At 41.8% G+C, this 27,127-nt stretch overlaps 1 protein-coding gene and 1 long non-coding RNA gene across 2 annotated transcripts in view; one reads left to right on the top strand and one right to left on the bottom strand.

Annotated features, from left to right (window-relative positions):
• Positions 1-27,127, bottom strand: part of KDM4C (lysine demethylase 4C) — a 458,533-nt gene that overhangs the window by 77,316 nt on the left and 354,090 nt on the right. Inside the window, exon 17 of the mRNA XM_075209347.1 lies at positions 754-862. Within this exon, the coding sequence (XP_075065448.1) occupies positions 754-862 (109 nt within the window). The remainder of the gene's footprint in view (positions 1-753; positions 863-27,127) is intronic.
• Positions 1-27,127, top strand: part of LOC142152597 (uncharacterized) — a 46,051-nt gene that overhangs the window by 11,891 nt on the left and 7,033 nt on the right. The gene's annotated exons all lie outside the window — the stretch shown is intronic.

Below are 27,127 nucleotides of genomic sequence, written 5' to 3'. Positions count from 1 at the left end.
CCATCTTGCACCACTTTTGTTTTCTGCCACTGCTGTGTGACAATGTTTCCTAGATGTGCTATGAACTGCCGCGAGTTTGTGTCATTGCTCTGTCGCTTAGCATCCAGCCAGCTCGCTGCAGTCTTTGGCTGAAAGTGGATGAAAATAATATTGTGACCTGTGAGGTGTTCAAAATTGACTGGGAATTAGCGCTATAGAGGTTCATAATAATGTAGGAACAAAAAAAGAGCAAAATGATGTGGTTTTAGCATATTTTAGTAATTTTTCTAAAAAATACAGATCCAAAACTAAACCAAAACACGCAAGGGTGGTTTTTCCAAAACCAAAACATGAAGTTAATACAGATCCAAAACCAAAACAAAAACACGGGGTTAGTGAACAAATCTATTTAAAACTGGGGTTTCACTGGATTCTAGTTATAGGACGCACAATAACCTGGCAAACATGAAAGCAACTTATAATATATAACGGAAGATAGGAGTCCTGCACTGGAATTTTGGGTGCCATTTCTCAGGACAAATTCCATACTGTCCTAAAATGCTGGGATATGGTGCAATACTAACTTATTTACCAGCTTTATTTGATTCATTTAAGTATGCTGAAAAACAAAACAAAAGCAAAAGTGCATGTTTCATGCAAGCAATGCATCTGCTTCCCAAACCAACTAAAGTATTTCTTTTAAAGGTAGTTTAAGTTTACCATCTTACATTTCAGTTTTTTCGGTCACAGAACATGTATTTCATGTATACTCACCAATTTTAATCTCTCAAGAGGAATTCTGCTTGTGTTTATTTGAGATCTCTCCATAACATTTTCAAATCTGACTTCTGGAACAGCAATTGCACACATTATATGTGCCCATCTAAACAATAAAATATACAAGGTTATAGATTACTCCTCACAGTTTAGCAATTAGATCACCAATTGTATTATACATTAGCAATTAATGAATAAATACAAGATGTATCAAGACTGTTAGATTATGTCAGCTTCTCTTTAGAGAATCCACAAACAACAGCATATTGATCAAGAGAGCTCTTATGGTGTAGAACCTAAAGATACCAAGTATAATTAAATATAAAATTGTGTACTTATATAAGAAAAAAAGGCTGCTTATATGGGAGATAGCGGAGTGTTCCGCACAGCAAATCCACTTTAGGCACTTCCAATGGAGATATGCCCTAATCATTAAAACATCCTAAAAAAATAAAGAGGCCCAAAAAGGCCATCCTGGTTCAGTATTTTAAAATAATTTATAATAGGTAAAAAGGTATAAAAAATTCACAAAAAAACTAAATACTAATAGATTATCTGATGTCAAAGTGAAACTGCGCACATGGCATCCTCATCGTAGGCTGACTGTGCAAAGCAGGTATCGACCAGAAGGCTAGTGCTGCTTGTAACAGTGTGTCAGGGACCTGTCGTCCTCCCAAACCTGACAGTGTTCATATATAGTTTTCAACACAAATTAATCTGTTACGATTCCTAGTAAACTCAGCAAGCAGCCACAGAAGTATAATACAAATGTCTTTATTCCAGCAAAATATATAAGCAAGGATTCAGTTCCAGGAACATGCGGGATTTCATAAACAGGTATAACTCCCAACATAAACATTAACAGGTGTGGCAGGAAGGTACACAGAAATAACAGGTTCCACAGAATGCTAATAGTTTGAATACAGGGATAAGAAGGGTGAGTTACCCAATTCCAGGATGCAGAAGTCTTGTCCAGGAAGCAAACAGAGTCCAGGCAAAGTAAATGTCACAAGCAAACTTGCATAGTCCGGTAATCAGGCCAAGGTCTAAGGTAACGAGAGGTCAAGCAGTATCCAGTATTCAGGCAAGGTTCGGGGTCACGAGCAGACAAGCATAAATGGTAAACAGGCAAAGGTCACAACGGGAGATCAAATATCAGCAGAATCAAACTGGAACAGGGGGAACACAAGCAGCAGCCAGGTATACAAGGATGAACTGCTCAGAGCACAGCTTGAGGCAGGTATTTAAAGCAGTGCGCCAGGTGCAGTTCTAATTAGGCATAATGCAAGATGATTAACTCCTTCAGGCATGTAGAAAAGTTCAGGAACAGAACAGCAGCACCTCTGGTGGTATGAGGTACTGCTGCTAGATACAAATAACAGGCAGAGTTGTAACATAGCCCCCCTTTAAGGAGCGGATTCCAGACGCTCCATACACACTCCCTTCATGTTTTCCTCCTCTTCTTTTTCTTTTTATGGGATCTTCCTGAAGACACAATTGGGCTCTTCGCCAAAGTAGTACAGAGAAGACCCAATTCCTCAAAAGCAAAAAAAGAATTGGCACGTTCGTCCACCAAGTCTCTAGTATCTTCAAGGAATTCACTTTCAGAGTCTGAGTCCCAGCCTAGAGTCGGGATAGGACCTTTTATTTTATCACCAGATGATGATGATATGCCCAAAAAGCCAGTCACCAAGGTTGGTGTTTGTTGTGACTGAAGTGGCAAAGCAAAGGTTTTTCCATTCTTGTTAACCTTCTCCCTAGGTGACCTAGACTGTCTGATGGAAGACACATTCATAGAGGTCTTATGGACAAGTGCAGGAACTGATGCACAGGCTGGAACGGGCACAGAAAAATCGTGATCAGATGACTTGACTGTGGATGGAGTGTACTTCTGATAAACAGCATTAACAAAGTCCATGGTATTATGAATAATGGGGTCATCGGAATTTAGTAATGAGAAGGCCCAGGTTTGTGGCTCCCCTCTAAAACACATAATAATTGAACCCACTTGGTTAAATTGGTCAACAAAATAATCCGGACATTCTTGAAACGGTTTCATGGAAAGTTCGAGTACCGTAACAAACTGTTTGATGTCTCCATCAAAGAAGACTGGAGGAGGATCTGATGACTCGGAAGAGGCTTTTGGGCATTCAGGCTCAATAGCAGTCTCTGGAGAGTACCCAGCTTGTGCAGCAGTCTCTGGAGAGTCCTCAACTGGAATGGCAGAGCAGGAGTCCCCGACTAGGATGGCAAGTTGGGCACACTTGACGGGAAGCCCGTACTGGGCACAGCACTCTGACTGGATTGCACTGTGAGATGCCTCAGAGCAGACAGCACTGCGAGATGCCTCAGAGCAGACAGCACTGCGAGATGCCTCAGAGCAGACAGCACTGCGAGATGCCTCAGAGCAGACAGCACTGCGAGATGCCTCAGAGCAGACAGCACTGCGAGATGCCTCAGAGCAGACAGCACTGCGAGATGCCTCAGAGCAGACAGCACTGCGAGATGCCTCAGAGCAGACAGTACCAAGTGGTAACTCGGGCTGGACCGCATGGACAGGCAACTCGGGCTGGACCGCATGGACAGGCAACTCGGGCTGGACCGCATGGACAGGCAACTCGGGCTGGACCGCATGGACAGGCAACTCGGGCTGGACCGCATGGACAGGCAACTCGGGCTGGACCGCATGGACAGGCAACTCGGGCTGGACCGCATGGACAGGCAACTCGGGCTGGACCGCATGGACAGGCAACTCGGGCTGGACCGCATGGACAGGCAACTCGGGCTGGACCGCATGGACAGGCAACTCTAGCTGGACCGCAGGACAGGCGGCAACTGGAACTGGCACCGCAGGACAGGCGGCAACTGGAACTGGCACCGCAGGACAGGCGGCAACTGGAACTGGCACCGCAGGACAGGCGGCAACTGGAACTGGCACCGCAGGACAGGCGGCAACTGGAACTGCCACCGCAGGACAGGCGGCAACTGGAACTGCCACCGCAGGACAGGCGGCAACTGGAACTGCCACCGCAGGACAGGCGGCAACTGGAACTGATACCGCAGGACAGGCGGCAACTGGAACTGCCACCGCAGGACAGGCGGCAACTGGAACTGCCACCGCAGGACAGGCGGCAACTGGAACTGGCAGATTAGGCTGAAGTAAAGCAAGAGGAGGTGACGTGCAGAACAATCCAGGGTCTGGAGAGGAGCACATTGAAGGTTGCTCCATAGGATGTTGTGGTCTGCGGAGCGGACAGCCTTGTAAGAAATGTTCGCCACTGGCGCAGTAAAGGCATAGTTTACCAATTCTTCTACGCCATCGTTCCTCCTCAGTGAGATGGGGACGCAGGTAGCTGGGTCATTTAGAATCCTTAATGGTAGGGACCGCTGGCATTACCATAGATGCAGCACCACTGTCAGAAAAAGTTCTGGGAGGATTCTCTGCGGTCTGCATGCTTTCATTAGAGGAGTTTGTTGCTTTAAAATCAAAATTAGTGTTGAAACTACTTAATACAGCAGCAAGATGGGTTTTAAGCAGTTCTTGGAGTAAAGTGGATACCTGTATGATTTGATAACGGAGCTGAATAATGTCCATCTGCAGTATTTGTAGTTGTGGATTAAGTGACATGGTCTCAATAGCCAAACACAGAGTTCAATACAAAAATACTAGGAATCCCGGGACTAAGCAGATGGCGTGCAATCAGCAGGCCTAGATTGTATGGCAGTTCATCATGTTACGATTCCTAGTAAACTCAGCAAGCAGCCACGGAAGTATAATACAAATGTCTTTATTCCAGCAAAATATATAAGCAAGGATTCAGTTCCAGAAACATGCAGGTTTTCATAAATAGGTATAACTCCCAACATAAACATTAACAGGTGTGGCAGGAAGGTACACAGAAATAACAGGTTCCACAGAATGCTAATAGTTTGAATGCAGGGATAAGAAGGGTGAGTTACCCAATTCCAGGATGCAGAAGTCTTGTCCAGAAAGCAAACAGAGTCCAGGCACAGTAAATGTCACAAGCAAACTTGCATAGTCCGGTAATCAGGCCAAGGTCTAAGGTAACGAGAGGTCAAGCAGTATCCAGTATTCAGGCAAGGTTCGGGGTCACTAGCAGACAAGCATAAATGGTAAACAGGCCAAGGTCACAACGGGAGATCAAATATCAGCAGAATCAAACTGGAACAGGGGGAACACAAGCAGCAGCCAGGTATACAAGGATGAACTGTTTAGAGCACAGCTTGAGGCAGGTATTTAAAGCAGTGCGCCAGGTGCAGTTCTAATTAGGCATAATGCAAGGTGATTAACTCCTTTAGGCATGTAGAAAAGTTCAGGAACAGAACAGCAGCACCTCTGGTGGTATGAGGTACTGCGGCTAGATACAAATAACAGGCAGAGTTGTAACATAGTCTGACTGGTCTGTGTAAATGGGTAATTAAACAAACTGGGCAAAACTAGCAGAATACAGCCTGAATTGGCCATTTGGAATGATTCACAATCAAAAAGTGGAGAAAGATGTTTAAACTATACTTAGAATACTTAGAATAGTAACATGGATGATTATTATTTGGTGGTTAGCACACATCATTCCAAAACTACCAACTAACTCCCAGTGGGGTAGATAAACAGGAATCAAACAGGCTGTGTGGCCTCCCAGAGGATGGACTCAAAACACTGTAAATAAATTATAATAAATAGTGTTGTAATCCACCTAGCTCTATTGAAAGTGTGAAATTAATTATATTTTGTGTTCATTATGGACATTTAAAAAAAGAAGAAACCCAATGGAAGGTGTGTGGCCAAAATGATAATAAGGATCTAGAAAATGAACGACGGAACAAAGGAAGTGGGTGATAAAACAAGTATTTACATACACAATACAGAAAGTGGTGAAAATATAAGGAAGGTGAATTTATTATGCATGATAAAATAAACAGTGCTTAGATTATAAATAGATTCCCAGCAGGGAGAAGTAAAGAGGATAGAATATAGTGTGGCACCATATAAATACATAATAATAATAATAATAATAATAATAATAATAATATAAAAGGTGTAGTGATTTTCACAAGTATAAGAGGATTTAATAATCAAGTAAACTAAATGATGGACATCACCTAGAGCAGATGAAATAAAGTAAAAGAAGTAAACTGCTAGAGACAAACCTATTTTATTATTAAGTATACATGCCTATAAATTGTGTTAAATAAGTATTGCTCACTAGAATATTTATTATTATACTTCAAGTGTGAGAATTAATCATGGTGTTTGAAAGCAATAAAAGACAGAAAAAATGGTGGAGAAAACAAATTAAAATAAATATAAATAATAATTGATAATGGGGAAAATTGCAGAGCTGTAATATTTAATTCTTTAAAAACATGTTTTTTAAATATAAAAACATATATAAAATATATATAGAATTAAATGTATTAAATGTTACTTAAATAAATTATATACCTTAAAATATGCACACATTTGTGCTTGCATACGTAAATTAGATTTAATGTTATTAGATTTCTAGACTGACACATCCAGCTAGTAGCAACTAATATTTAAAATGACAAATCTAACTAAACCATTAGCAAAATATGTAGAAAACATAGGTAATTTAGTGAATACCAAGTACTATATCAATGCATTCATTAAGGCTGTGAGGGGCTAAATAATTTAATTTGTAAATCCAAAATTTTTAATAAGCAGTCATGATTCTACCGCTGTCATAATATAATGTCATATGTTCAATGCCTCTATGTCAAAAAAGGTGTCCAAACTTTTTCCATGTGCAAAAGAATTCCATTCTCTTTAATTGTCCAAAATCATATTAACTATCTCAAGAAGGCAGACTGGATTCTAGTATTTCTGACACATGCATTACATTAGACAAAGTGAGATTTTTTTTAACAAAATTGTTTGGTCTTTTACATACAGTCAATTAATAAAAAAATCATTGCTGAGGCTGAGTAAAATTATTTATATATTAAACACTCAGTAATTCCAATATATTACCACAGTGCAAAACACTCCTTGACTGTCCTCCAAGACTACCTATTATTTTTGGGTTTTACATTTGCAACAATATGTTTTAGATTTTAAATATTAAAGTAAGGATTCAACTGCCATCATGAAGTCACTTGAAGAATATATGTGGCAGGATAGCTTTATTTGGATCACAACAGATGTGCAGGCTCTGTATATCTCTATACTCCATGACAAGGGCTTGGCAACTGTGAAGATTTAAATGTTAACAATATTTAAGAATATTTTATTAGATTACATTCAATTTTGCATTAGTGTTTTATTAGATGGCATAAAATGTATTTTAATACATAACTTAAGTTTTTGGATCAGTTTTACCTTCAAAATTAAGGTACAAAAACGGAGACAAAATTTGCCTCTACTTATGCGAATATTTTAAAGGAAGGATGGGAATTACAATAAATTTACAATACTCAAATAAATGTAAATAAAGTTACATAATACAAATGATAATAGGATAATAAGCACGAAATAAAATAAATTAATTTGTTCAAAATTGTTCTTACAATAATAATTGAAATCTGTTTTGAAATCCAAAATGCATAATGCATTTTTTCACCGACAACTAGAAATAGATGACAATAATTGGGTGGCATTAAGCACATTTTTAAACAGGTAGCCAACGGTTTAATATATTTCTCCAGTTGTCATCTTCCTAGATGGAAAAACAATGTGCTATACGCCCAATTTATAAGCCTTAGATGCAATTGTAGTTCATATCACACTGTCTAACCACAATCACCACATTTTTAAACCAACTATTCTGTTAAAGAGGTACCCAAAAGACTGTTTACAAATGGATTTCTAAAAAGCTTCTTTAGTTGATAAAGCCTCTTTGTTAACATGAAAAAAAAAAAATTCTGAAAACTCTGAAAAATTCTGAGTTGTCAAAACTATAAAAGAACAATGTAAGGTACAGGAAGCTATACTCCTGATGAAGTCTAAGGACAAAACGCATATGGTAACTGTACCGTACAGTTTCTATCCTCTTTACCACTGCTCTAACATTTGTCCTCTGGCACAACAATGAGTGCTAACCTTGTGGTCCAGATCTGTCTTGCATAACCAGCATACAAAGAGAAAGTCAGGTGCACTGAGTCTTTCTTTGCTGAGACATTTGATAAACTTTGAACATTTAGTTTTATGTACACATTATTATACATTTAACTTTAAAAAAATATTTTAAAATAATACAACATAATGGTCATTTTGGACTCTGGATGTGTTATTGATTGGCATATCCTTTTTGGATGTTCCTAAGGTACATTTGCTATGTGGCACACTCAGTTATCACACAGATATATAAATATGCAATTTTCTATTTAAATGCATTTTATTATTTACGATACCATGAGCGTTCTCTTTTGTTCCTAAACAATAATAAAATATACAAGTTTTATTTGGTCAACAAAATAAAAATATTTTACAGAAAAACATTTACAAAAAGACATTTACATAGAAAGATGTATGAATTCAAACCAAAGAGAGGTTGTCTCACTGGAATACACTGAGGTGATGGAACGGACATGTAGGAAAAATTCTGAAGGTACAGATGAGTACATGAAGTGTTGGGGTTTGGTAACATGCAACGGAGTATAAAGAGTTTGGAGGCACTGGGCAGAGCATTGCGTGCAATAAAATACATAGACGTGTTGTCACTTATTGAACAATGTGCAGCGAATGACACAGATGCATTGGCACTGGTTGTACAGCGCATAGTTACACAGAGGTGCTGGCACTTGTTGAACAGCATATAGCGTGCAATAGGGTACACGGAGGTTCTAGCACTGGTTGAATAGTGCATAGCATGCAATAAGGTACATGGATGTGTTGTCACTGGTTGAACAGCGTGTAGTATATAAGGAGGTACACTGATGTGTTTGCACTGTTTGAACAGCGTGTGGCGTGCAACAAGGTACAAATAGGTGTTGGCACTTGTGAGGCAGAAAACAAGTGGTTACAACAGTGACCCTGTAGGACAGAGATAGATAGCAAGTGTACCAGATTACACACACAGGTGACGATAACTAATATCAGGATTGGCACAATCAAATTCCTGAAAGAGTATATGGATTCCGCTCAGTGAGGACCCAGTTTGCAACCAAGTGTTTTTGGTTCTCTCCGTGAAAGCAGCTGGTATGAGGACTCTCCCGAAAACACTGCAGATGGAAATGTGGGTATGGATGTGCTACTGTCGAGGAGACTGGACACAGGAGTTGAGGAAACACAAAAAGATGCTACACTTCCTAGTATAGTCCTGGAGTGGGAGAATATTGACAAAATTTATACTCAGGCGCTTGAGGAGTGCATTGAGCAGGTACTTATAGTGGTTGGTTGATTGGCAATTTCCTGTACGTGTCATCAGTACTGGAGGTTTGTGGTAACACCTGAGAGAGGTGTTAAGCTATATCTAGCCTGAGGCTCAGTTGTGTTCCCTAGGATTCTAATTGGGAAGGTCAGCACTCAATAGCCTGCTGACTGTTGGAGACAGGCCAGTGACATCTGAGACTGCCAGTAATGACAATTATCCTATGTATATCATTAGCAGGAACACATACTAATTAGCAGGAACACATACTAATTAGCAATATCAAGGCAGATGTTTTCAATTTATTGAATTTTAAACTACATATTTATAACAGGAGTTATTGACATTTATGACTTACAAGAATTGTCAATTTGAAAACATTCTGCAAAAAATTACTTTATATTGTGTTAAAACACACTAGAGTAAACCTACATAGACAAGCCAGCAAAGTCAGTAAAATACAATAGTACTAACTGGAGGTTAGTACCAAAATTCTGTTTGCGGTGAACTTTGTTTAAAAATTCACTAATTTCTGTGAATTTTGCAATATCATGGTTAGAACCATAAATATGAGCAAACACCCTCATCATCCCCATAAAAGAAGGCTAATGCTGCATCATTGGTGACCACCATGTTTCCTGTCTGGGCTAATAAATAACCACTACCTGTGCTTAATGCTTAAATATTGTGATTTTCCCCTGCTCTATACTAAGGTGTGATTCTATTCTACTTGAAACCTCTGCACTAAATCTGGCTTTCATCTCTTGCCTCATAAGGTTTATTCCCAAACCAGTTGATAATTCCTCTCTGGCTGTTAGTCTCTGGCTATACATAAGACTTAAATATAACCATCACCATTTATTTATATAGCGCCACTAATTAAGCAGCGCTGTACAGAGAACCCATTCACATCAGTCCCTGCCCCATTGGAGCTTACAGTCTAAATTCCCTAACATACACACAGACAGAGAGAGACTAGGGTCAATTTGATATGAAGAGAAGCATTCAACTCTCCAGAGATTGGTGGGTATGAGCTCATTTTCATTCTCACTTATGGCAAATAGAAGAAATTCAGGTTACACTTAGAGGTGTTGAAGCACAGGCAATAGAAAGTTAAGGACTTGCAATTGGTGTGTTTGTGTGCTAAGGATCAGTGACCCTTGAAAATGGACACATTACTGATCTGCCAAAACATCTACAACAATCATATGCTACTGTGATTACAGTAACTTCGCTCCTTCCACCAACCCGATAAGGGAGTGATTGCCATAAGTATTGTGGATTCTTAGTGTTGTATGCACTTCAACATACATTCGATCCAGTTCCTAACTAATGCATTTAAAATACAGGCTATTGACCTTACAAGTGAGACGCTAGCGTGGGTGTTCTCCTTTATTAAAACTAGAGATGCTCAGGCTCGGATCCCCGAGAACCGAACACACCCAAACTGCGCGTCCTTGGAATTGAACACAAGGCAAATCATCATCGTTACGCCGTCGAATCTCGTGAGTTTTGGATTCTATAAGTACCGCCCTCCGTGGCGATCCAGCACCATTTCTCAGAGGGACATAAAAGGGGGAGCACCGTTCTTGGTAGTCTAGAGCAGTTGGGCAGCGTCACAGCTAGAAAAGAAAGAGGAGTGGTAGCAGTGTTCTTCAAAGTCTCCAGTGACATTCAGGAGAGCTCCACTGCTTCATTGCTAAGTGTCATTGCTGAAATAGAAGTAATAGGTCTGGCAGGCTTGGTCTTCTAAATCAGCAGTCACATTGTACTGTGTTATATAGGTAACATAAAAAGAGGAGAGCTCCATTGCTGAAATAGAAATAGTAGGTCTGGCAGGCTTGGTCTTCTTAATCAGCAGTCACCTTGTACTGTGTTATATAGGTAATATACAAAGAGGAGAGCTCCATTGCTAATTGTCATTTCTGAAATAGAAGTAATAGGGCATGCAGGCTTGGTCTTCTACATCGGCAGTCACATTGTACTGTGTTATACAGGTAAAACACAAAGAGGAGAGCTCCATTGCTAATTGTCATTGCTGAAATACAAATTATAGGTCTGGCAGGCTTGGTCTTCTAAACCTGCAGTCACATTGTACTGTGTTATACAGGTAAAACACAAAGAGGAGAGCTCCATTGCTAATTGTCATCGCTGAAATAGAAATAATAGGGCTGGCAGTGTTGCTCTTAATCTGCAGTTACATTGTACTGTGTTATCATAATGGATTCACAGCAGTACACAGAAGACCAGGAGCACCAAGCAGCTGCTGGCACCAGTCATGATGATAGTGATCCCTCTACCCCATCTGCTAAAGGCTATGTTAAAGCACATAGTGTTTTTAAACCATGGAAACGAAAATGTAAAAAAACACCTTTTACTTTGGTCAAGAAAAAAAGACCTGCAATCCAGGCAAAGTTATCTTTCTCTATGAGTGCTAGTTCTGCAACAGTCACTGAGGCATCTTTTAATAAGGTCAGTCATGATCAAGCAAGACCTTGTCATTCTGACTGCAAAAGTGGTGTCCAAATACTTTTACGTATAAAAGCCGAGCTGGAAGAAAACAGTAAGGCATTAGAGGAAAACATATGTTCAGATTCAGAAATGACACAAATCCCTGAGGAGAGTGTATCCACGAGTGCTATGTGTAATTTTGACCTGTCTGATAGTGTACCGGTAAAGAAGGCCCCTTTCAGCATTTCTGCAGATCTGTGCATGAACAGCCCAAGTGTAGCCGGTGACACACAAATTGAGGATGCCACTTTGGAATTGCAACAGGATAAGGGGGATATTTGTGTAGCCAACGAGGGTGCTAATGAGAATGTTGAAGAGAATGATGTTGTTTGTGTAAGTCCTGCACCAGTGGAAGCAGTTCTTGCACGTGATAAGAAGAAGGCCATTATCATGCCGGGGCATAAGACTTAAAATCCACCTCTTATGTGTGGAATTATTTGTACTGCTTGTAAAGCCACAGTCAGTAGAGGTAGGGACCTTAAACATCTAGGAACCTCAACCATGTAACGCCATTTGAAGGGAGTTCATGGCAAGCTGTTGGGAAAATCAAACTTATGCTAAAAAATAACAACAAGCAGTCCGGTATCAGTTATGTCCCGTCACTCAGCTAGATCCCGACACCTGCGATCTATACCCACGACACCGTCCTCATCAATATCCTCAGTAGCGATCGAAGTTAGTCCTGCATCCAAGTTGCTAAGGCTAGATGACTCCTCCACTATCCTGGATTCCTCAGAAAAATTTTGAGCATTAATCCCATTGCTTACGGGGGTGAATCTTCATCCCAGAAGCAGACCAAGAAGAAGACTAATAGTAGCTTACAACAATTGACTGTTAAACAATCCTTTTGCAAAAGGAAGCAAGTATGAAAGCTGTCACCCAGTCGCAAAGCGGATCACAGACGCTATAGCGACTATTCTAGCATTAGATCTGCGACCAATATCTACTATTAATGCAGCTGGTTTTAGACAATTACTTGAGGTCTTGTATTCCTGTTACCAAATTCCATAACGACACCATTATACTAGAAAAGATATTCATCACCTCTACCAGAAGTTTTGTAAAAATTTAATTATTGGGCTACAAAATGCCATTGTACACTTCACCACAGATATGTGGACAAGCGGAAGTGGGCATACTAAAAATTATATGACTGTGACAACCCACTGGGTTGGATTCACCTTCACCAGAAGCAACAGCAGCAGCATGTACCAAAGTACGTCAAATTTGTCAGAGGCAGGCTACTCTGTGTATCACTGGCTTCACTAAAAGGCATACAGCTGACAATCTGTTACAAAAACTAAGGGATGTCATTACAACATGGCTTATCCCGCTTGGACTCTCCTGAGGATATGCCATTTCTGATAATGCCACCAATATTGTGAGAGCATTACAGCTGGGTGAAAACCATCACATTCCCTGTTTTGCTCACGCAATAAACTTGGATGGTGCAGAGCTTTTAAAAAAATGACAGGGAAATGCAGGAGATGCTGTCTGTGGCCCATAAAATATCTGGACATTTCCGGCATTCAGAAATAGCATGTAGAGATTGCAACAGCTAAAAGAGCAATTTAATTTGCCCTGCCACCAACTGAAGCAAGAGATGGTGACAAGGTGGAATTCCACCCTGTATATGCTTCTGCGGATGGAGGAACTGCAAAATGACATTGGGAAAGGAGGGGGGATGTAGTTTAGTCAAGCGCAGTGGAGAATACTTTTCGTTTTGTGCAAGGTGCTGAAATCATTCAAAGTAGTCACCTGTGAAGGGAGTTCAGACACTGCTAGCTTGAGTCAAGTGATTCCCTTAATAAGACTTTTGAAAAAGCAGCTTGAAAAACTGAAGGAGATTAAACAAAGCAATTATATTAAGTATGTCGGACTTGTAGATCAAGCACTTTACACGCTTCACCAGGATCCAAGAGTGATCAAAATCTTGAAATCGGATCACTACATTTTGGCGACTTTGCTTGATCCTCAGTTTAAGAGCTATTTCTTCTCTTTGTTTCCAACTGACCAAGATCTGAAGAGATGCAAGAAGCTCACGGTGAGCAAGAAGACAGCTCAAGTGTTACGTGACAGGATGGCGTCTCTTCCTTCAGTTTTTCACTCAACTACTGGTAGGAAAAAACTTAGCTTTCCCAAGAGACCCAGGGATGATGCAGATGACTCAGCACAACATTTTGACATCTGGTCTGGTCTAAAAGAATTGACCAAAAAATGTGACACCTCTGCCGTAACTCCACCTGATCCTACTATCAACATCCAAAGGATGGAGGAGGATTACTTTCACAACAGCATAGAAATAGACACATCAGACAGTTCCTTTACATACTGGGAGAAAAAAAGGGAATTTGGAGACCCATGTACCAACTCGCTTTGCACTGCCTAAGCTGCCCACCCTCCAGTGTGTACTCTGAAAGAGTTTTTAGAACAGCCGAGAACCTTGTCAGTGATCGGCGTAGGAGGCTACTTCCTCAAAATGTGGAAAAGATGATGTTCATAAAAATGAAGGCCTCTCCCACCAATTACATCAAAATACTGAGACTGCTGTAATGGTGGATTCCAGCGGTGATGAATTAATAATGTGTGAGGATGATGTACAAACTGACGAGGGTGAGGATGAGACTGAGGATGATGACAACAACATCTTGCCACAATAGAGTTCAGTACTGTTACCTTAGGTGCCTTAAGCCCATTGTTGGCTTGTTTTGTGGGAGCCCAAACAAACCAAGCACATCAGCCTCAAAAGTGGCATTCCTTTTCGTTGGTTTGTTAAAGTGTGTATGTCCTTTTTAAGATCCAACATAAGTGTGGGTGGGAGGGCCCAAGGACAATTCCATCTTGCACCACTTTTCTTTTCAGCGACCGCTGTGTGCCAATGTTACCTACATGTACTATATACTGTTGTGTGCTTTGCAAAACTGAGAGATACCCATTGACGATGCAGATGACTCAGGACAACATTTTAACATCTGTCTTGTCTACTGTAAAATAATTGACCAGAATTAGTGACACCTCTGCTGTAACTACACCTGATCCTACTATTAACATCCAAAGAATGGTGGAGGATTTTTTATTTTTTTGAACGGTATAAAAACAACAGTTTTATTAACAAAGAACAACGTTGATTGCAGAAGTAATGTAAGCATGGATGTCTAAATAGACGTGTTTATGTATTACCTTCCACTTTGCTGCGGTTTCATCAGTATTGCACAAAATGTTTGAAATCTGCACTTTACGTCAAAGGTACCTAACTATATTATCATTTTTTGTGAATTGGGGCTGATTCGAAGTGATGAACTTGCTTTTTGCTGTGAATTACAATGGCTCTTTTTAGTGCATTGTAATTCCTACACTGTTCACCTGATTTGGATGTAAATACCCTCAAATTAAAGCTGAAAGTCTGCAGTTAAAGCACATCTTGCTAGTTTTTTCAAATCCATTGTGGTGGTGTATAGAGCCCAAAATATGAGAATTGTGTCGAAGTCCCAATATTTATGGACTTGACTGTATATATATATATATATATATATATATATATATATATACACACAGACAAGGGGAATGGTTTTACACAGGTCTCTAAGAGAGGAGTCAGTGGACAGTCTGCAGGTAAAGGCAGCAGAATGGGGTGCACACAGATATAGCACAGCAACTAGGTTAGGTATACAGCTGTAAGACATATGTGACAAAGTAAAATGATAAAGTGTGATTTAACTTACATGCTTTGAAAGTGTCTTTTCCACAGCAATAGCAGAGCTGATAAAGTGTCTGATGTGAAGAGGTATTACAGAGCACCTTAGGACACTTCCTTTTAAAAGCAAGGTGGGCGTGTCACCTGTTGATCATGCCAGGGCTGTGGAAGGGGTGTGAAGTGTATAAACCTGAATTATGATACTATGCTTTGCGACCGATGCTAGCTAATGGCCGGTTACCAAACAGGGAAACTGGGACTAGCCAGAGTTACGTAGCCTGGTGTCATCATGATGAAGCGTATGCTGTCTTATTGTGAAGGAATAATAAAAGCTCTGTTTTGAGCAGAAATTGTTCACGTCTGACTCACCAAGAGGGTGCCCGTGTCATAAAGTATATCTATATACACACACACACTCAGTGGCCACTGTAATAGGTACACCTATTGCCCCTAGAATAGCCTTGTTAACAGCATGGATTCTACAAGGTACTGGAGATTTGTCAGCTGCACATTTATGCTGCAAATCTCCCATTCCACCACATGCCAAAGGTATTCTACTGGATTGAGAGATCTGGTGACTGTGGAAGCCACTGGAGTACACAGAAATCATTGTCATATTCGTGGAACCAGCTTAAGATGACGTGTGCTTTGTGACATGATGCATTATCCTGCTGGAAGATGCCATTAAAAGATGGGTAGCTTGTGGCCATAAAAGGATGCACATGGTCAGCAACAATACTCAGAAGGCTGTGGCATTTAACAAAGCTCAGTTTATATTAAGGGGGCTAATGTGTGACACAGCCACCAGCCTGCACTATTGATTCATGTTGTTTATGCCAAATTCTGAACCTATCATCAGCATGTTGCAACAGAAAATTTGATTAATCAGACCAGAGGCTATTTTACCAATCTTGAACTGCCAAGCTTTGGAAAATCTGTGCCCACTGTAGCCTGTTTTCTGGTTTTAGCTGACATGAATAGAAGCCAGTGTGTGCATTCTGATGCTGTAGGCCATCCACTTCAAGGTTTGATGTGATATTTGTTCAGATATGTTTTTCTGCATACCACTGTGGTAATGTATGGCTATTTGAGTTAGTGTCGCCTTCCTGTCAGGTTCAGGTGCTTTCACGGACAAAACTGGAGCTCAGTGGATGTTTTTTTTTTGCGCACCATTCTCTGTAAACTGTAGAGACTGTTGTGCTTGAAAATCCCATCAGCAGTTTCTGATACCACCCCATCTGTGATCAACAATCATTCCACAGTCAAAATCAGTGTTGGTCTGAACGACGACTGAACCTCTTGACCATGTCTGCAAGTGTTTATGTATTTATGCATGGAGTTGCTGTTACATGATTAACTGATTATACATTTTGCGTTAACAAGCAGGTGTCCCTGCTTACTGAGAGTAACACACAAAAACAACTTATTGCCTTTTACTTAGTTTTAATGTCAGGATGGTAAAGTATTTGACAGAAGGTTCATTAGGAATGATTCCAGGAGGAGGAGACGACAGCCTTTTCTCTGTTAAAATCAAAGTTTACACTTGCCCATTTTCTCCCACTGATCTGTAATCCTGTGAACTAAAACCTACTTTCATCTCTTGAGGTATGTTCCCCAAATAAATTGTCTCCAATTCCTCTCTGGCTGTCGGAGTTCTACTTGTTGATCTAGTAGTCTTAATGGGGGAGGGGGTAGTATTTTCTAATGGGAACTATTCATTTTTGTTCTGTTCCTTTCTCCCATTTTATCTACATTTGGTCAAAAAATAAAATTTGTTTTAATTTAATAAAGTGGTGAAAAAGATTTTGAAGTGGAATTTTTTTTTAATTAAAATCACATTTCTTTCAAAATTGTATTTGTGTTCTTGCTGTGCTTTTGTCTGGGACTGATTTTTACTATAGCAGAGATATCCCTTGTGATCTCCCCGTTATAATATAAAGCAGTGCATGTGGTCTAGATCTGGGGCTAGTTTTATCTATAATGAGATTTTATACTTACGTTAAATCCTTTTCTCTTAGTCCATGGGGGACACTGGACCATGGGGCATAGAGCCTCTTTCAGGACATGGGCACTTTAAATAATTCTAACAATTAAATGCTCCTCCCTCTTATACCTCCCCATCCTGCAGGGAAGTCAATTATTTGACTAAGCAAGCCCCACGGGACATTACCAGAAACAAACAATAAGAGAAAGAAACAACTTCATCCCTGAAAAAGGTGAACTTCATCCCAGGATAACTAGAGCGGAAATGGGTGGGTAGTCAGTGTCCCAAATGGATTAAAAGAAAAGGATTTAACATACGTATAAAATATAATTTTCTCTATCATCCACTGGGGAACACTGGACAATGGGGACGTACTAAAGCTACTCCCTTCGGGTGGGTACATTCACAAAGTTGTAGTGTGCAGCACCCTATTCCAAAACCTAACGTCCTTAGACTTGTAAAGATATGTACGGAGCCCCACGTGCCTTAGGATGATTCCACCCAACCAGAGGTGATTCCAGCCAGCTCGTACGACAGCTGGCCTCCCGTCAAAAGTATTTGTCCGACTTTCCACTTGGTCACAGCCTGATATTTTACATAAGTAAGACAAATCACAGATCTGAAACTCCGCCATCCTAGACCTCCCTTTATTTGGCAGGACAGGCAAGGAAGATAAAAAAAAGGCAGATTCAGAGTACACAATATAGAAAAGAAGGACCAGGTATCAACAGAAAGCAATAATGTCATAATAAAATTGTGCAGAAATATACCACACCATCCCCAATGCAATCCCACTCCAGCTAGAATTAACTACCTGCTCCTGTCTCTGGGGAAACAGAGGAGAGTTGAACTGCAATTTCTGATCTAGACTGATACTCCGTATACACTTGAAACCAGTCAGGGGGAGAACAAATTATGCTACCTGTACCTCCCCCCAACACTCAGTCTGCATAAACCTCTCTTTATCCAACCTAAAAAGAAAAAGAGCATGAAAAAAGATAGATACAGAGTACACAATATGGAAAAGTGAACCAGGTATCAAAAGACACAAATTTAATTCAGCAAATACAAAACACACAATCCGCAATGCAATCCCACCCCAGGTAGAAGTAAATACCTGCTGCTGGGGAAACTGAGGAGAGTTGCATTGCTGACACAGTGTCTGATCTACAGTATATTGATATTCAGTAAACACCTGAAGCCAGTCAGAGGGGGGGTGCAAATTATGCTACCTGTACCTGCACCTCCCCAAGGGTCTTGTAGTCAGAAACTTATCTTTATCAAACCTGATGAGAAAAAAAGCAGTAAAAAACAGCAGATACAGTGTACACAATATAGGAATGTGAAACAGGTATCAATAGACAAAATTCTGCAGAAATATACCACACAAACCCAATGCAATCTCACTCTAGCTAGCAGTAAATAGCTGCCACTGGAGAGATAGAGGAGTATAGTTGCTAGCACAGTGTCTGATCTTGACTAAATTTCAGTACACATCTGAAATCAGTCAGGGGGAAGTGCAAATTATGCTGCCTGGATCTGCACCTCATCCCAGTACTTAGTAGTCATATACCTCTCTTTATCCACTCTGAAAGGAAAAAGAGCAGGAAAAAAAGGCCAATACAAAAAACACAATATTGAAAAGTGAACTGGGTATCAACACACAAACTTCAGCAGAATTTGTGTAGAAATATACAACACAATCTCACTCTAGCAAGCAGTAATTACCTGCTGCTGTTGAGATAGAGGTGAGTATAGTTAATGGTCACAGTGTCTGATATTCAGTATACACCTAAAATCAGTCAGAGGGGGCAGTGTAAATTATACTGCTTGTACCTGCACCTCTCCAGGACTATAGATGCTCGGATTCAGTTGTCGGAGAACTTTGCTGATCCGAGTACCGGCCTGGTACTTTGCGCACCCTCAGAAGTGAAAACAAGGCAAAACGTCATTGTGGCGTCGTCGGATCTTGCGAGTTTTTGATTCTATAAGTACAGCCCTCTACGGAGATGCAGCTCCATTTCACAGAGAGACAAAGAAGGGGTAGCAGGGTTGTTGGCAGTCTCCAGTGTAGTTGGGCAGCGTCATTAATGAAAGAGAAAGAGGAGGGGTGGCAGTGCTCTTGGCAGTCTCCAGTAACATTGTATTGTGCCCTAGCTCACCCAGAAACAGGAGAGGTGGCAATGTTCAGTGCTGAAACACACATTATAGGGCTGGCAGTGTAATTAAAAGTCTCCAGTGACATTCTACTGTTCCGCTGCTCATACAGAAAGAGGGTTGGCAGTGTTCTTGTCACTCTCCAGTCATGATGATACCAATCCCTCTACGTCATGTGCACAGTGGTTTTAAGTCAGGGAAACAAAAATGTAAAATACACCTCTCTAATAAAGGTGAAAGTTTACTGTAGAAAAGCATAAAATTGGCAACATGCCATTCTACCCAAAATATTAACAAGCATAACAGCATTAGCTAGCTCCCTTCTCTCAGCTGGATCCCAACACCTGCAATCAACACTGTCATCATCCTCACCCTCATTAATGTGTACATCATCCTCACACAATACAAATTCATCTCCGCTGGAAACCACCATTACAGAAGTCTCCGTACTTGCCGGAACTGGCTTTCCCAGTGTAATTTGTAGTTCATTTTACGACAAAGCTGTCATGATTTTTGGGCAATTCTTTTACACCAGACCAAATGTCAAAATGTTGTGCTGACTCATCTGCATCACTGGGTGCCTTGGGAAAGCTAGGTTTTTTCCTAGCAGCAGTTGCCAAAGAAACTGTGGGAGGAGACGTCGTTTTGTCATGTACCACTTGACCTGTCAGCTTGCTGACAGGAGCTCATTGCATCTCTTGAGATCTGGGTCAGCTGGAAAGAAAGAGAAGACATAGCTCTTAACCTAGGATCATGCACAATTGTCAAAATATAGTGATCCGATTTCAAGATGTTGTTAACTCTCTGATCCTGGCGAAGCGAATAAAGTACTTGATCTACAAGTCCTACATAGTTAACGGAATTGCTAAGTTTCATCTCCTCCTTCAATTTCTCTAGCTGCTTTTCCAAAAGTCTAATTAATGGAATCACTTGACTCAAGTTAACAGTGTCTGAACTCACTTCACAGCTGACTACTTAAGAGTGGTTTCAACACCTTGCACAATACGTGCTGGACGAAAGTACATTCCCCCTCAAATTCGATTTTTCATGCAGCAGCTGCAATTTCCTACATGTTGTTGCAGAATACCGAAAATTAACCAAATTATTTCTGGACACAGACAGCATCTCCTGCATGTCACTGTTATTTTTTAAAAAGCTCAGTACCACCAAGTTGATTGTATGAGCAAAACAGGGAATGTGATGAAATTCTCCCCACTGTAATACTGTCAAAATGTAGTGATCCGATTTCAAGATTTTGATCACTCTTGGATCCTGGTGAAGCGAATAAAGTGCTTGATCTACAAGTCCGACATACTTAATATAATTGCTTTGTTTAATCTCCTTCAGTTTCTCAAGCTGCTTTTTCAAAAGTCTTATTAAGGGAATCACTTGACTCAAGCTAGCAGTGTCTGAACTCCCTTCACAGGTGACTACTTTGAATGATTTCAGCACCTTGCACAAAACGAAAAGTATTCTCCACTGCGCTTGACTAAACTACATCCCCCCTCCTTTCCCAATGTCATTTCGCAGTTCCTCCATCCGCAGAAGCATATACAGGGTGGAATTCCACCTTGTCACCATCTCTTGCTTCAGTTGGTGGCAGGGCAAATTAAATTGCTCTTGTAGCTGTTGCAATCTCTACATGCTATTTCCGAATGCCGGAAATGTCCAGATATTTTATGGGCCACAGACAGCATCTCCTGCATTTCCCTGTCACTTCTTTTAAAAGCTCTGCACCATCCAAGTTTATTGTGTGAGCAAAACAGGGAATGTGATGGTTTTCACCCAGCTGTAATGCTCTCACAATATTGGTGGCTTTATCACAAATGACACATCCTCAGGAGAGTCCAAGCGGGATAAGCCATGTTCCAATGACATACCTTAGTTTTTTAAACAGGTTGTCATCGGTATGCCTCTTAGTGTAGCCGATGATACAAAATGGTATCCTACATTTGTGTATTTGTAACAGGATGAGGGGAATATTTGTGTAGCTGACAACGGCGCTAATGAGGATGTTGAAGAGAATGATGTTGTTTGTGTAAGTCCTGCACCAGTGGAAGCAGTTCTTGCACATAAGAAGGCGGCCATTGTCAAGCCTGGGTATAAGACCAAAAATGTTATTATTATTACCATTTACTTATATAGCGCCACTAATTCCGCAGCGCTGTGCAGAGTACTCACTCACGTCAGTCCCTGCCCCATTGGGGCTTATAGTCTAAATTCCCTAAAACACACACAGACAGAGACAGAAACAGACAGAATAGGGTCAATTTTGTTTGCAGCCAATTAACCTACCAGCATATACACCTCTTATGTGTGCAATTATTTTTAACCAATCCTGTCAACAGTTGTCAAGCCATTTGTAGCCTTTGCAAAGCCAGACCGACAACACCTTCCTCATCAATATCCTCACTAGTGATAGAGTTAGTCCTGAATCCAAGATGCTATGGCTACATGACTTCTCTCCTATCCACGATTCCTCAGAAGAATTCTTGAGTGTTAGTCCCGCTGCTGCTGCTACCGGTGGATTGTCATCCCAGAAGTAGACCAAGAAGAAGACTACTAGTAGTTTACAACAATTGACTGTTAATCCTTTGAAAGAGGAAGCAAGTATGAAAGGTGTCACCCAGTTGCAAAGCGGATCACAGACGCCATGGCAACTATGATAGTATTAGATCTGCATCCAATATCCACAATTAATGCAGCTGGTTTTAGCAGTTAATTGAGGTCCTGTATCCCCTTTACCAAATTCCATCACAACACCATTTTACTAGAAAAGCAATTCCTCACCTCTACCAGAAGGTTCCATAAAACGGGATTTATACTTACGATAAATCTTTTTCTCTGAGTCCATCTGGGGGACACTCCTTCACCATGGGGGTTGAGTCGGGGAGGGGGGAGGGGGGGGGGGGGGGGGAGTCTGGCACCCAAAGAGTTAACTTTTTTCAGCTGACAGCATATCACCCCCGCCAATTCCCACATACCTCAGTTTGATTACAAAAGCCATTAGGAAGATAGGCCAATCAACCAAGACACACCACTCAACAGAGGGGGGAGTGGAGACAAAACAACGAAAAGACGGGGGGGATCGGAGTGTCCCCCAGATGGACTCAGAGAAAAATATTTATCGTAAGGATAAATCCCGTTTTCTATTTTATCCATCTGGGGGACACTCCTTAACCATGGGGACTTACAAAAGCAATCCCTCTGAAGGGTGGGACTGCTCTGATCTCCTTGCACGCAGAACACTACGGCCAAAGGAGACGTCCCCAGACGCAAATATATTAAATTGGTATAATTTCGTAAAGGTATGGACCAAGGACCAGGTGGCTGCTCTGCACAGCTGGTCCGCTGTGGCTCCATTACGAGCCGCCCAAGACGCCCCAACCGACCGGGTAGAATGGGCAACAATATGTTTTGGCACAGGGAGATTAATACTTTGGACATAAGCCTCCCTGATAGTCAGGGTAAGCCATCTGGCAATAGTTTGCTTAGATGCTGGCCATCCCCGTTTGGAAAAGTCAAACAACACAAATAGAGACTGTCTTACGTATCTTTGCAGATCTCTTAACATATATACGTAATGCCCTCACTACGTCCAAATATTTATTTGTCTTTGTTCTTCTGTTTGGTTCTTGTCCAGCAACCACCAGCTGAGGACCTACCTCCTCCACTGGTACCTCGAGCACGGGAATGCTCCTCTGGGATGGGACCCTGCCCAGGGTAAGGTCGCGAAAGATGTCACCATCTTTCCCAGCAGCTTCAAAGACCTGGCTACTGACAGCCTCTTGTCTGACAGGATCCTGCCTGTCCACTCCATCTAGGACCTCAACTTGTCCTGTGGAGACAACCTTCTGCTGCGTACCAAGTCCCTCACTAGTCTCAAGAAACTCATTCTTAGACAAGGGATTCTCTGTGACCCTTTCAGACTCTAGAAGTTCGGTCATAGACTGAACAACTCGTCTAGCCTTAGCACCCTGAATGGGTGTGACTAAAACATTTTCCCTTACTGGAAATTCTAAGCCTGTATAGCTTTGTCTGAACGAAGCAAATCGACAGCTCTGAGCTCTTTCTGATTTGACAGAAGCCAGCGAGGTAATTTTTTTTTTTTTCCAAAACCTGAGGTGAGCTGGTCCCATGAATTCTATAACGATATTCTGGACCTACTCGTCTACCGAGGACCCTGTCTGCTGCCGGGCAAACCCAAGCAGCCGTCCTCCCACCCCACCCTCTGGAACCAGAGGTGGGTGGTAGTCATGCTGCTGGTCTATCCAGCAGATGGGCGGAAGAAGCTCTCCGCGTAACAAGGGGCAAAGGATGACCTTCCCCTACGGGACTGTCTCCTGGATTCCACGGCCCCTGGATCGGTAGTCTGGCCTCTGCCAGACCCGCCCCCGTAAGGAGGCTGTCTGAAAGAACAAAACCTAGGCCTAACCCTAGGTCTTGGAGTATTTTCAGGCAAGGATGTCTTCTTGCCCCCTGAAGCCTGTAAAATCCAAGAGTCTAATTCTGGACCAAATAACATCCCACCCGTATACGGGATGGATTCTAATGATCGTTTAGACTCTGAATCCGCATTCCAAGCCCTTAACCATAACGCCCTTCTAGCTACTACAGCTGTAGCTAAAATAGACGAAGCTATGGAGGCCGAATTATGGGCCGCTTCATATACATAGCCTGCTGCCTCCCTTAGCTGCATGGCCAGAGGCAGTAAATCTGAATCCTGCAAGGCAGACCCTAACTGCCCTGCCCAGACATCCATGGCCCTAGCTACCCAGGTAGAGGACAATGCTGGCCTGAGGCTAATACCGACGGCCGAGAAGATCGACTTCAGCAGGGAATCTAATTTCTTGTCAGTCGCGTCCTGTAAGGTCGCTGACCCGGGTACAGGTAGTGTAGTCTGACGAACCAATCTCGCCATAGGTGTATCTACCTTCGCCACCTGTTCCCAACGGGTCATATCCTCCTCCTGAAGGAGATACAATACGCCAAACTTCCTTGGCATAGAGAACCTTTTATCTAGAGATTTCCAAGAGGCCTCTACAATATCCCTTAACTCAACTGAGGGAGGGAACCTGACCACCTTCTTAGAAGCCTTCTTAAAGAGGGAGCGGTCCAAAGACTTTGTCTCCTCTAGTTCAGCAAACACCAGGGTCTGACGAACTGTTCTTACCAGATCGTCCATACCCTGGTGCCTAGAGTTTCCTTCTGAATCTATAATGGACACATCTGAATCGTCCAACAATTCCCCCTCCTCCTCTGAGGAACTCTCAGAGTCTGACACTGACCACAGCGCTTTAGCTGTTTGTCTACGTCTTTTAACACTACGCTTGTGTCTGGGGTTCTCCAGTAGATGGGTAAGCCGGTCCAGGCTTTTAGCCACCGCTGACCAACCCACCTCTCCCATCTGGGAAACCCCCGGGAGGGCTGGGGAGGGAAATACACCGACCCCTGGGGAAAATGACTCATCTGTCATTCCTACTGTTATACCCTGAGAAACCACAGATGTAGCTGAGATCTCAACTGGTTTAGATAACAGATTTACAAGGGTATTAACTGCCTGTGTTAAGGCAGCTGCCCACTCAGGAGGGTCTACCGTTATGGTGGAGGCGTCTATAGGCTGTTTCACAGGAGCCACAGTGCAGGCTGCACAGAGCCCCCCCCCCTGATCCAGCCGTTCACTTGTTTGTTTAATATTACATTTTGAACAGACATTATGTTTGGTACGTGTTGTTTTGCTTTTATCTGCCATCACAAGATAAGAAAAACTAAATCACGTTTCAAAATTCACAAACACTTCTCCAATTTTATCAGAAAATACAGATTAGGTTATATTAACATATCATAGTATTTCTGATTTAAATAAGACAGGCTTGGAGAACTTTATAGTTTACTCATAAACAACAGTTCTCTCAACACATCATTGTCTTATAATATACATGTCTACACATGCACACACATACACACAGAAGAAAATAAAAGTGATACTCAGCGGGGAAGATATGTGTCAACAGTGCACTTCTCTTCAAATGACTGCTGCAACTGTCCTCCTTTTGAAGCTTGGCGCCAAAAAGGGTTCTTCCACATGCTCACTCAGCGGGGGAGGGGAAGAGGTGTTTCTCAACACATTCCCCTACCACTGGAATCTCCTTCTGTGTCTCTGCTAACAGTGATTTCCCCAATCTACTTAGGTGAAATCCTGTTGCTTTATCTTTCTCACATTTTGCTACCACACAAAATACAGGTACATATTTATCTATGAACCAGTCAAAAGATAGTATTTCTGTTCCTTTACCTCTATATAGAGAGTATAAAGTATAAGGTATAATTAGTCAAGCTGAAAGGCTGCAGCAGGTTTTTCAGTAATGACTGCAATTAGCACAGAACACCTGGGCCCATTTAGCATTACATTTGGAACAGACAATATGTTTGGCACGCCCAAACACTTCCACAACCTTTATCAGAAAATACAGACTAGGTTATTTAACATATCATAGTATTTCTGATTAAATAAGACAGGTTTGGAGAACTTTATAGTTTTCCTTAAACACAGTTGGCTCAACACCTCATAGTCTTATAATACACATGCATATACAGAAGAAACAAAGTGATACTTAGCGTGGAAGATATGTGTCTACAGTGCACTTCTCTTCAAATGACTGCTACAACTGTCCTCCTTTTGAAGCTTGGCGCCAAAAAAGGGATCTTCCACGTGCTCACTCAGCAGGGATGGGGGGGAAAGCGGTGTTCCTCAAACACATTCCCCTTCCACTGGCTCTCCTTCTGTGTTGTTTACTTTAACAGCGTTTTGCACTTTCTCTTATATTAGGGGAAAACCTGTTAGAATGTGTTCCCCGCTAGCGCTACTTAAAGCGCGCCATCCTCAAGAATTCACTGCCATCCCCATGGGAGGAGGAACTTGGTATACTCCAGCTGGCTTGCGGGGAACCTCAGCAGTAAAGGCGCTCTCTGCCTAATGGCAGCGCCCGTCCTGCATCAGCGGGGAGAGTCTCTTGCCGACTGCTTCCCGCTGTGAGAAGCGCTTCTTACCTCTCTGTCAGCGGGGCCGCTCCCCCCAACGGGCGCTTCTCCCACGAGTCAGCTTCGTTTGCACGGAGCCTCTCGCCACTGTCAAAAGAAAAAAAACGGCAAAAGAAAAGGAAAAAGCCTATAACCAGTGAACCCTGTTCACTGTCTCTCTTGGAGCTCTTCAGGAGCAACCTTCTTCCAAGGGCACCCAATTCAAACTGAGGTATGTGGGAATTGGTGGGGGTGATATGCTGTCAGCTGAAAAAAGTTAACTCTTTGGGTGCCAGACTCCTCCCCCCGACTCAACCCCAATGGTTAAGGAGTGTCCCCCAGATGGATGAAAGAGAAAATGTAATTATTAGGCTACAAAATGCTATCTACCCACTGTACACTTAACCACAGATATGAGGACAAGCGGAACTGTGTAAACTAAAGATTATATGACTGTGACAGCCCACTGGGTTGGTGAATTGCCTTCAGCAGCAGGAACAGCAGCAGCATGTACCCAACAACACCAGATTATTCAAAGGCAGGCTACTCTGTGTATCAGTGGCTTCACTAAGAGGCATACAGATGACAACCTGTTTGAAAAACTAAGGGATGTCATTGCAACATTGTTTATCCATTTGGACTCTCCTGAGGATA

Source organism: Mixophyes fleayi, chromosome 1 (assembly GCF_038048845.1).
Source record: "Mixophyes fleayi isolate aMixFle1 chromosome 1, aMixFle1.hap1, whole genome shotgun sequence".
NCBI classification, from domain to species: Eukaryota; Metazoa; Chordata; class Amphibia; order Anura; family Limnodynastidae; genus Mixophyes; species Mixophyes fleayi.
Note: the sequence above shows the minus strand (reverse complement) of the source record. Positions and strands in the feature narration are given on the sequence as shown.